At 29.6% G+C, this 12,116-nt stretch overlaps 1 protein-coding gene across 3 annotated transcripts; it reads left to right on the top strand.

The window, feature by feature from the left end:
* Nucleotides 1-563: 563 nt before the first annotated feature.
* Nucleotides 564-9,401, top strand: LOC103573162 (cullin-9). Of its 3 annotated transcripts, XM_053741277.1 has the most exons (7): nt 564-640; nt 1,782-2,070; nt 2,226-3,214; nt 3,353-3,515; nt 4,746-5,068; nt 5,529-5,812; nt 9,343-9,401. In XM_053741277.1, the coding sequence occupies exons 3-7, from the start codon at nt 2,465-2,467 to the stop codon at nt 9,395-9,397; spliced, it is 1,575 nt and encodes a 524-aa protein (XP_053597252.1). In that variant the 5' UTR covers nt 564-640; nt 1,782-2,070; nt 2,226-2,464; the 3' UTR covers nt 9,398-9,401. The 3 variants fall into 3 exon arrangements, with proteins under 3 accessions (XP_053597252.1, XP_008550341.1, XP_008550342.1); XM_008552119.3 differs by lacking the exon at nt 564-640 and having other exon boundaries at nt 1,283-2,070; XM_008552120.3 differs by lacking the exon at nt 564-640 and having other exon boundaries at nt 1,283-2,130.
* Nucleotides 9,402-12,116: the final 2,715 nt, after the last annotated feature.

Raw genomic sequence — 12,116 nt, 5'->3', positions numbered from 1 at the left:
AATTTGTTTTACAGAAAATTTAAATATATTCTTAAAATCTAATTTTTCCCAAGAGTTTCCTCAAATATTTCAATAATGAAAATTCCCTAGATAACAAAAGACGCATTTTTTTTCCTTCAATTACATTAATAACATATAGATATACCAGCAGTAATAATTTAAATCATAAGTGCAAATGCAGCAAACCATCATTTTCAAATTACATATAAAAAAATTAACTAATTAAAAAAAATGCTTGTACTGATTAATGAGTTTTTCATACGTGCATTTTTTTGTTTTTCCTATGCCAAAAATTTTTGCTACCATTTGAAAATTAAAAAACTTGTCAGCTGCCCGCTAACTTCACTCTCTCATTTAAACCTGGTCCTAAAATTCCTAAAGAAGAAAAAAGAAAATTTAAAAAATTAAACAAACAAAACAATCATCATAACCATTTACCAGTAAATTGTTTCCACAAAAAGTTACTAGAACAAAGTAACAAAAAAAAACACATCTAGGGATTTAAAGAGCCGGATGTTATCAGAACTGACTCAACAATTTTCAATGAACTTCAGAATAACCGTGTCATCGCTACTGTAGTTTTATTCGCCAGCTAAAGAGTTTTTCCGTAGAACGTGAATGAAGAATTTCTGAATTGTGGGTGAGTCTTTAAATAAGCAACAAAGATACGATACACACATACATATATTTATATTTATATATAAATACATACGTATATATAAAAAAAACATACAATCATCATCTTCTAATCCACATGTATATATATACTCATATGTATGCATAATATAACATGCTGCAAAATTCTCCCACTCATATCTACATATATATATATAATATATTTAAAAGTTGTTTCTCTGTTGTTTCTTATTCTCGTCAATTCTCTGTGTCTCAGTGTATCCTTACCGCATTACAAACGTGAATATAAAATGAGTCACACGGGCGTTATGTCGAATCCAAACAAAAACAACATACGTACAAGTACATATATTACAATGTGTCAATCAATGAGTACATAAGTTTTTAAATTTAAAAATTTAAAATGGCTCGAAAAAAATTATAAAAGTTAAATAATATACTTTGTATATTTTAAAAATAAATAATTGAATCAACTAAATAGATTTATTTAAAAACATTAATGTGTTATTGTCACAAGTGTTTTAAATATTTATTTACATATTAATGTATATATGTATATATTATATACATATATTTAATATTAACAATTGTGATGTTGTCAAGTACAACTTAATATTTAACGCGTAAATAACCGCAGATTAATTATAATTTTAAATATCGTAATTTATGTATATATATGTAATATATACATATATATGTAACATATATACGAACCATAAAGTAACAAAATATCCGTAATCCGCAAAGAAAAACCGTGACGACAGTATACTTTAGTGCCTCTCTAGCTTGACAGTGAAAGTAGTAGTGATTTTACCACAATATCAACATTTATATATATATATACGTATGTATATGCAGATATATACATATGTATACGATATAACAGCACCGCTGCAGTTATGAGTGCGCGGAGTCAACTATGTCAAGCACTTGGTGTAATGGAGAAAAATAAATTATCGTGTGTGTTAACAGTGCTACCAAAATTATTTAAAATAATAATTAAAATAATTATTTTTAATTTAACAACATTAATAGTAGCAGTAACAATTGTAAAATGTATTGTTACTATGAAGAGTCATCATCTAGTTGTTTTATCAACAACAAACTTGACGTAATTTTTTTAAATATTTTTTTGTTGTCCTCAGCTATTTATATTTTGTATACTAAAAAAATTAAAAAACAATTTTTATCACATTTACAACGAATTTTAAAGTAATAACAACAACAATAATAATAATAATAGACAGCTAAGTATATGTGATAGTGGATTTTATAACTTTATTATTTAAAACAATAGTAATGGTGATAGTGATGATGATGATGATGATGATTATTGACAAATGTTGATCCATCACGAGTGGATGGAAAGATCTGGGTGTTTTAATCTCACATCTTACAGCACCAGTAATACTGTTATCTCCATAACGTGAAATCGTGAGTGTCTTTTACTTAAAACAGTTGCATATATACATATATGTATATATACTAATATATGTATGTATATATAAAATTTTTTTTCTTTATTTCTTTATCACAACTACATTTACTTGCTGGTAGTATCGTTGATGCATCGAATTTTATTTTTGCAGTAGGATCAGTGTCATTGAAGATTGTGATAATAAGTCCAGTATGTTTATCTTGTGGCTTTAGTACACAAAGAAGTGTATAATGACTGGTAAATAAAGTCAGTGATTTAAGTACATAATAATATGGATAAATATATACATTAATATAAATATATTTAATATTATTATTGTGGTGGTGATAATAATATAAATAATAGAGTGTAAGTTGTAAAGTTTTGACCACACAAAACTCTAATCAGGGGATGCCTAGCCTACAATCGCTCGTCGTACGACGAGCTCCTCTCATGGATATGGGTACTGCTACCAGTTCAGTAACTTCTGTTAACCCGCCGTCATCAAAAAATGGAACAATTCATAAAAAAATAGATAGTAGTAATAAAGCTACAAATAAACTGAGTAATGTCGGACTTAAATTACCGTTGGTTAAACAAGAACACGCAAGTGGTGGTAATAATTTTTTGTTAACTGAAAGAACAATTACAAAAGGTGGTCTGAGTGGTATAGGTTTGAGTAACTCTGTAATGGGAACTGGTACTGGTGGTTGTGATAATGGTACTGCTCTAAACAGCTCCAATGGGGTTGATGTACCACTTCTTGGCCGACAAGAGAGCAGTACCAGTCTTGAAACACGTGCCTCAATAGGAACTGCTGATGTTCCTGGAGCTCGGGGTGGCAGTTGGGCGAACTTATCACCAGGGAGTAATTTACGTAAGTGTGAAACTGCTGTTGGTCTCAGTACACTACATCTGGAGAACAGGCCCATCAATAAGAGCCGAGTATGCTCCAGATGCTCTAGTTTGCTTTCCCTGGCGTCCAGTTCGAGATACAGTTTGGCTGCTGGTAATTTTGTACCGGCTACAACTAATCAAATAAATTTACAACAACAGCAGCAGCAAACATCCAGTCAATTTCTTTGTAAGCTTTGTCTTGTTGATGTTACTGTGTCTAAAATATTCAGGATTGAAGGCTGCGGATGTTTTTATTGTAGAGATGTAAGTATGACGTCACGATTGATTTTATATGGATTAAAATAGCATTTAGTCGTTTATTTATTTTCCTTTTTTGTTTATTTTTAATGTTACTTTAATTTAAATGTCGATTGTTTAATTAATTATTATATTTTATTTCAGTGTATGAAGGCCTATGTTGAGTTTGAAATAGAAGAAGGTGCTTATGAAATAAGCTGTCCGGATTCACAGTGTGATTGGGCTTCTATTCTTACGTTAAAAGAAATATCGACGCTTGTTAGTCCAGAGTTAATGGAAAAACATAATAAATTTCGACTTAATAGAGGTATTTATTTTAGTACGACAACAATAATAATTTTAAAAAAAATTATATACATATATATTTATATACAATAAAAATTTTATTAATCAAACAAACTAAATGCTAAAGCAAACTGCAGATTAAATTACGCTTTTATTTTTTTATTTCGAGAATACAAAGTCTAAAGAACTTTTTTTTTTATATTTATGTATAAGATTAAATTTTTTTTTTTTTTTATTTTATTTAATTATTGAGAATGTAAATTAACTTTCAATGATTTATTTGGACAAGGTAAATGAATATCCATTGGTTATTGAATTAATAGTAAAAAAAAAAAATTATAAATTGAATAGATAACTTATTGAGTATTTACTAATTTATTATTGATAATTAATACGATTAATAATTAGCGGACTTAAAAATATTATTTAAATGATATTGTTAGACACTGGGTCAAGTTCTAATGGATGACTCATCAGTGAATTTATTGATTTTATGCTGTTTCAATAAATTACAGACGACGTAAAATTACTTAAAATAGATTAAATTATTCTCTGTTTCTTGTAATAAAACATATATGTGTGTATAAATTTAAATTTATATTTACATTTATTTTTATTGATCCAATTAAGTTATAAATTTTTTACTTAACGAACGATTAATATTAAAATTTTTAAAAATTGCTTATCTATTGGTAATTAAACGTAAGTTAATTTATTGATTAATAATTATGAATGCAACAATCTGATGGTAATTAATGTCTATAATTATAACAATACTAAATTAGCAACAATGTATGACGCTCTCGAATTTATTGAGAAAAATAATATATTTTTAACGATTATTGATTGTTGCGTAATCTGATGTCAAATGGTAATTAGAAATTTCGTTTGATTTTAATTATTATTACACAATAAATTAACTATGATAATTAATATTTTGTTATTATAAATTTAAATAATTATATTTATTGAGTTGTGTGTTAATGAAAAAAAAAATATAGTAAGTTATATCAAAAAATCACAATAACAAGACAGTTTAAATATTTTTTAAACAAATACATTTTAAAAGTCTGCTGATTAATTGGTAATAAAATTTCATTTTAAAAATATGCATAATTTATTACTTTTTTTTTTTTTTAATTAATTAAAAATACGAAGTGTTATTTAATCTTAAAAAAAATAATGAGTAAGTTTGTATTGTTAATTGCAATATGTTTGAATGTTTTGATTAAAATAAATTTTATTTATACAGATGTGTCGATGGACAAAGACCGCGCGTGGTGTCCACGTGCTGGCTGTGAGACGATTTGTTCCATAAATAGTCCAGGCAGCAATGGTATGTCACCGGGACCTGTACACTGTCCAAATTGTTCTACGGATTTTTGTTCAGTATGCCGTGAATCCTGGCACAATGGTCCGTGTCCGAATCTTCCTCTGGGTATACCATTTGACAATGATCATATTAAATGTTGTCCAATGTGCTCAGTGCCTATTGAAAAGGACGAAGGCTGTGCACAGATGATGTGCAAAAGATGTAAACATGTGTTCTGTTGGTATTGCTTAGCATCACTAGACGTATGTTTTTTTTTTTTTTTAATATACTGAGTAATGAGACCAATAGCGGGACAGTTAAGAAAATTTTTTTCAGTAATTTTTTGTTATTAAAAAGTTACATTTAATTTAAAAAATCTTAGTATACGTAAAAATATACGAGGAATTTAAAAAAGTAATTAGTAATTTAAAGAAGAATCATTAAGAAAAATAAAATTATAATTATAGGGTAGAGGTACCAATTTTTGGTCACTTTAGAGCCAGTTTTGGGCACGAAAAATTTAAATGTCCCACCATTAAAGTAGAAATTTTTTTTTACTCTTTCATTAATTAAAATAAAGTATTAAATATTCAAAAATGGAGCAGTGGCCACAAATGATACCTCCACTCTACTAATTTTGTAAAAATTATTGACCCGCTATTGGTATCGTTACCTTATTAATAAATACAATACATTTTGACTATTGATGAATTAATTTTTTAGGATGACTTTTTATTGCGACATTACGATAAAGGACCATGTAAAAATAAATTAGGACATTCAAGAGCTTCTGTTATTTGGCATCGAACTCAAGTAATCGGTATATTCGCGGGTTTTGGCCTTTTACTTCTCGTAGCCTCTCCACTATTGTTATTAGCGGCGCCGTGTATTGTTTGTTGTAAATGTCGTGTATGCGGATCATCACGACTCGATCATGATAATAACAATGGGAATGGTAGTAGTAATGGTGGTGGTACTAATGCTGATAGTAATGACGATGCCTCGACGTAAGTTTTACGATTTATTATTTAAAAAAAAATAAATATAATAATAATAAATACAACGGTAATAAAATATACATTAATTAGATATTTAAAATAATAATAAAGGTACACTAAGTCGCGATGTGTCGTTGTATTTGATACATAGCTTTATATCAATGCAGTCAAAAAAAAAAAAAATTAAATATCTTTGTTGATTTGAAATTATTATTAATATTATTAACATTACGATTATAAATATCAATTATTAAAAATTAAAACATAAGTGTATATATATGGATATATACATATACGTATTAAATATGTGTATATATAAATAGATTTTTGTTTTTTCATATTTATCGAGGTGAAGTACAACTTGCCATATGTTTATATTTTTATTTAATGTTTCGAGTGTAATTATTTTCAATGATCAGTTTTTTTTTTTTAAAGAACAAAGTTAATTAATAAAATTTATAAAAAGTTTCATTTATAAAAAAAATGATTACGTGTTAACATTTAAACGTGCATTCCTTGATAAAACTAAAGAAACATTAAATTATTTTACTGTTTTGTTTAATTAAGAAGACTAAATTAAGTCTGCAGTATAGAAGATTTAATTTAATTTAATTTAATTTCTTTTTTTTTATTATACGTAATCATATTTATTTTTATATAGTAAATATAATATATATATAATGTAATATAATAAGATATATATTTATTTATTATATTATATTTTGACATTTGGTGATTTTTTTTATGATATGGGAATAGGGGTACTTCAGAATAACTAATTATTAATTATTATTATTATTAATTGATTAATTAAAAATCAAATGCATTTGTCGGACATGTGGTCACGGATATGTGATGTATATTATTATTAATGTGATTGTTTTACACGTCACTAAATTACTGTTAACGATAAAATGAAATAAAAAAAAAAAAGATCAATCAACTTACCATTAAGTACAAGAAAAATAAAACGAAAAAAAAATGCATACGGATATTTAAGTCCATATAAATAATTATAAATTAGAAGAAAAGTTACCGCGGTGATCTTATATTAATAATTATATACATTTAATAATTAATGACAGTTGTAATTATTTATGTTTGTATGTAATAAGAGGGAAAACGTTGAATAGACGATAAAAAAAAATAAATAATGAGATAAATGGACCAGAATTATTTACGTTAATGTTTGATGTTAAGGAAAAATAATAAAGAAACAAAGTTCTGATATACATTTTACAATACTGACTAATTATTAGGGTAAGATAAATAAAATCGTTTATTTTTAGTTGTTTGTATGGCATACTCTTTTTTTGAGAGACCGCATTGTACACAAGTAACAAATAGTTATTTAAATTATTATTATTAATTATTGATTATTAAATAATTCATCTAAACAATCTAATATTAAAATAATAATGATTATTATGAGTAATTAATAAATGCAATAGATCAAGTCTATTAAATTATTAAATTTAAATTGCAGTAGGATAGATGACCAATTAATATTTTAAAAACAAAATATATATTTAATATTTAAATAAATAAATAAAACAAGATACATCGATATGTGAATTTGAGTCTAAGCATTTTACGAATCGCGATGCTTTTGCTGTATACTTCTTTTTTCGGGTTAATTCTTGCCCATCTGTACTGTCTCCAGATTAATATTTTACAAATACTACTTTGTTTTATTTTTTAAATTAAACAAGCTTGCATTTTCTTCAGTTGTCATTGTAATTATTAGGGATGTGCGAATTGTGTTCGAATCGAATAATTTGAATTTTTGAACTATTCATAACTTTTCGAATTATCTGAAAGTTTTCCAATTATTTTAAACTTCAAATTACTTGATTTGAATTGAGAAAATTCCGATCAGCCTTCATATTTAATTTTTATTTAACAGAAGGCTTACACTGTAAAAAATCGGGAGTGAATTCGGAGTGATTACGGATTTTATTTAAATCCGAATTTTATCCGTCACTCAGAGTTTCAGAGTTTTAGAAAAAATTACTCCACATACGGAATAAATATTAAATTTATTTTTCCAGCGGGGTTTCAGAGTGGTCTGGATTTTATTTAAATCCGCGTTCACTCCGATTCGAACTTAATATTAAAATGAACTTACCTTCGGAGTAAATTTAACTCCAAGGGAAATCAGTAAACAGTCACCTGCTCCTCAGTCCGGTTTTAATCTCGTTCGCAAATTTTTTACAGTGTAATTTTTAAGTAACTAAAAATAATTTTTTCTTAAATTTGTGTCTGAGCTCTACTAAAAAATATTATTTTTTCCAGTCGTTCAAAAGAAAATTTTTTCATCACTCGAAAACTTCAGTCAGAGTAAAACCTGACCTTGTTGACCACCTGCAGATTGAAGCGAACACATGCAAAAATTACTATGTCCATAGTAAAATTTATAATCATATCACAAATTACTGTAACCATTGTAAATTTTACTACGGTAGTAATTTTTCCATGTGTTAGTTTCAATTTTCGTCAGGTAGTCAACATGGTCCGGCTTTGCTATGACACCATAACATTTCCGAATAATTCGTAAATTTCAACTATTAGCACACCCCTAATAATTATATATTTTATACTCGTTATTATTATTAATATTATTATTATTATTATTTTTCTTGTTCAACTCAATTTCTTTGTGCCGTATGATATTCTTTTTACTGCCTTATAAAACCAGCTTCCTTCTTTTTACGTCGTATAAATGCCAAAGAGGTTGTATATTCTCATTTATCAGTAAAACGCGGCACGTTGATAAATGACGATGGTAACGTGCAACTAATCTATGATAAAAGAAAAAAAATTAAAAAGTTAAAAAAAAAAAATAAATAGAAAAAATAAACAAACATTGAAAGTTTCTATTATTTTACAAATGTAAAAAAAAAAAAAAAAAAACAATTTGTACCCTTGCCGTAGTAAAACTCCATAAAACGGAAAATGTTTGTTTGTTTATTTATTTTATTTATTTGTTTGTTTTTAAAAATGTAATCGAAAGATAAAACAACTAAAAGTTATAACTATTATTATTACTATTAATAATGTCAACACATTCCAGTGGAATGGATAAAATCTTGATGATCTGCATTAAAAAAAATAACGTAGGCATGTTGTACATAATAAAATTATTTAGGAAAAAAAATACAAAACGTTGTTTTTCGTCATCAATTCGCCAACACATAAAAATATCTTCCCGCTTCCATATTCCTATTTTTTAAAAATAAAGTAAACGAATAAGTTTAAGAAAAAAAAAAATTGAGGAAATTCATTAAAATTTCTCTCTTGAATTTTTTGACGGACTAGTTTAGAGGTAACCCTTCTTCGTCTTCAATTATTTTAAACCCTCGCTTACCGGTACACGTTTATTTTTTATTATTATTTTTGTTAAATTTATTTTTTTTTAATTTATACAGAATATATATATATATATATATATATATATATATATATATATATATATATCTTTTTTTCCCTATTTTCTCCATCGTATTTTTAATTCTCGTTGAATTTTTTTTTATTTGCAGCCCGAGTCGTTGGGGCGTGAGTATTTTTCGGTGGAAAAGGAAAATACGCGGTTGATGGTGTAAGTGCACATCCATATATAAATTTTTTTATATTTTTTTTTGTGAATACATGTATGTGTATATATTTTTTCACATACATAAGTGTACGTTGACGTGAGTGCAATAGGATGGCTGGCGGCTTGAGGCATGCTCAGCACTCCCGCGTGTTGGAGTCCAAATAGATGCAGGTGTATAATAGAGAGAAGCTTGTAAAGAGTGTGGAAGACTGGTGGTTGTAGGAGAAAGAAGAAAGTAGAAAGCGTTAAAAAATTTTAGCGAGTGAGGGAGAGAAAGAGTGAGGGCTTTCGGTGAGTATGAGAAGAGAATGAGAAAGAGACGATAAAAAAGAGGAGAGGAGCTTGGAAAAAAGAGTTGGTGGCAGCGGGGGTGGTTGGTTAGGAGTAGTAGGTCCGGCCGGTCGATATATCAGGGCTCGGGTGCAGCTGTCTGTCAGGCACGCGGACTCCACGCTAGACGACGTCGGGCCGGTGAGAAAAAACCGCTCACTGGTGCTTCTGGGTAATTTTTCATCGTTGTGCAGCGGACGACAGAAGCGCCGTGATGGCATATATGTATATATACATATATAATATATATATATACATAATATAGAAGGGGCGACGTTGCCACAGACGATGGCATACCAAGTAAAAGCGGGCACTGCTACCCCCGCTTAACGTGCCCGTCTTTTTCGTCTTACCCTTACCCTCTTCGGCAACGGCAGCGGGAGCAGTAACAGCCCCATGCCAGCTCTACCACCCACTACCTCTTACCCTCTACATACCTCTCTACCTCTATCTCTACACCCACATTCGCAGCTTACTCACACTCAGTCGTCCACTATCGCGAATTCTCCCCCAAATGGAACCCTGCATATATATACTATACTACTCGTATGTGTATAAGTTTTTACGCGCACAAATGTACATACACAGTAGTACAGTAGACGTCGAACAAGGCGTCCCGACGGCGTTGCGAACCCTGCAGCCTCAACCACCCTCTTTCCTCTTTCCTCTTTCGTCCCCCAATCCACCATTCCTGGGGTAGTAAAAGTATAAAAGAGTGGGGTGGATCGATTTTTACTGGGGCAACTGCTGCCCCCCTATGTCCCCTACCTGCATTCGTCCACCCCCTGATGGTGCCTCTTTCCTCCGAGCCACCTCTTTTTTTCTCTTCCTCTTCCTCTTTTTCTGAATACTACTACTACTACTACACCTTCTACTACTACTACCACCAGCTCTTCATCCTCATCCTCTGGCTCTTCGTCGGTCCCCTCGTCCTCCCCAGCCCCCTCTGCACTCGCCTCTTTTTTCTCTGCTTGCTTTTTACCATCGTACATATATATATACCTTCTGAATTTTTTCTCTCTACTTTTCGTAGGCACTTGCCTCACCGTCTAACTACTATCATATATAGTTATACAAGGACATGTACCCTCTGTAACCCTCTCTGCACCTATCGCGCCCGCTCACGTTCTAATGCACCGTCTAGCTGCGAACTCTTCAAGGGGACACTCCATGTACCACCTTTCCAACCACTCATCTCCGATTTTTCTTAATAACCCTGCTGAAATTCTATGCCAATGATTATTTTTTACATTTTTTTCCTTTTTTACGACTTTAATTAAGTGTTTTTTTTTTTTTTTTTATTTTTATTCATTCACTTTTAGAATTTTGTATTTTTTCTTCTTCTTTATAATTTTTTTTGTGTAAAAAAAAAAAAAGAAGAAAAAACAATAATTTTATTAGCACAAGTTACAAGTGACAATAGTTTGAGGGCGGAGAAAGGATAAGAAGAAATGAAAGTGAGGAAGCCAAAAGATGAGGTCATGGGCAACGAAGAAGTTTGTTGTTACTGGCTCTGGTTCGAGTAGAGTGAAGGAACTCTTGCTCCAGGAGGAACAATGCGAGAAAGTACTATATACGATAATAATAAAAGGAAGAAAAGGAAAAACAAGTAAAGACGGCTAAGAAGAAGAAGAAAAAGGAATATAACTGGGGTGCGGTTATGGAATTCAGGGGCGCTTCAACTTGTTTTGCTTGTTTGTACTCTTTTTTAGTTATTTTTTAGTATTTTTTATTTTTTTACTCCAAGAAGTAAGAATCGCGTCGTACAGCAGGCAACTGGTCTGAATGGACCCAACGGTAGTCACTTGCCCCACTAGTGCCCTACTCTACTCTTCTTCCTCATCTTATTCTCTCGGCTTTTATAATACTTCTTTTTCTTTAACCGCCAGAGCTCGTTCACTTGCTAGCTCTCTTCTTATTCTTCTTATTCTTACTCCATACTACAACTGTTGATGGTGATATTTCTGATACTCCTACTTCACCACCTCCTTCACCTTTGTCACCTCCGCGAGACTTTTCGGCGCTTCCAAGTCTCACATTCCCATAAGTTGTCTCTTTCATAAAATCAAACGTTACTCATTTCATTGTCTGCAGCTTCATCCATTCCATTATAATTACAATTATAATAACAATTATTCAGAAAAAAATTATTTCTTGGCGCAAGAAATTTTTAGAATTATAAATTTAAAACAAAATTTACTCTTTCTCCAAGAAATTTTTTTTTTCAATTTATTAGAGGTTCAAAAATATTTTTCTTTACCGCCAAAATTTAAAGTTGAAATTGAGATTCAATTTTCCAACCCTGACTCTTATCCGTGCCCATAATTAATTAACCATTCGTCACTTAAATCTTCGTTTTTTTTGACTGTCAAAGTTGTTAATATAAAA

Source organism: Microplitis demolitor, chromosome 8 (genome assembly GCF_026212275.2).
Source record: "Microplitis demolitor isolate Queensland-Clemson2020A chromosome 8, iyMicDemo2.1a, whole genome shotgun sequence".
Classification (NCBI taxonomy): Eukaryota; Metazoa; Arthropoda; class Insecta; order Hymenoptera; family Braconidae; genus Microplitis; species Microplitis demolitor.
The sequence above is the reverse complement of the archived record's forward strand: the minus strand, read 5'-3'. Positions and strand labels throughout refer to the sequence as shown.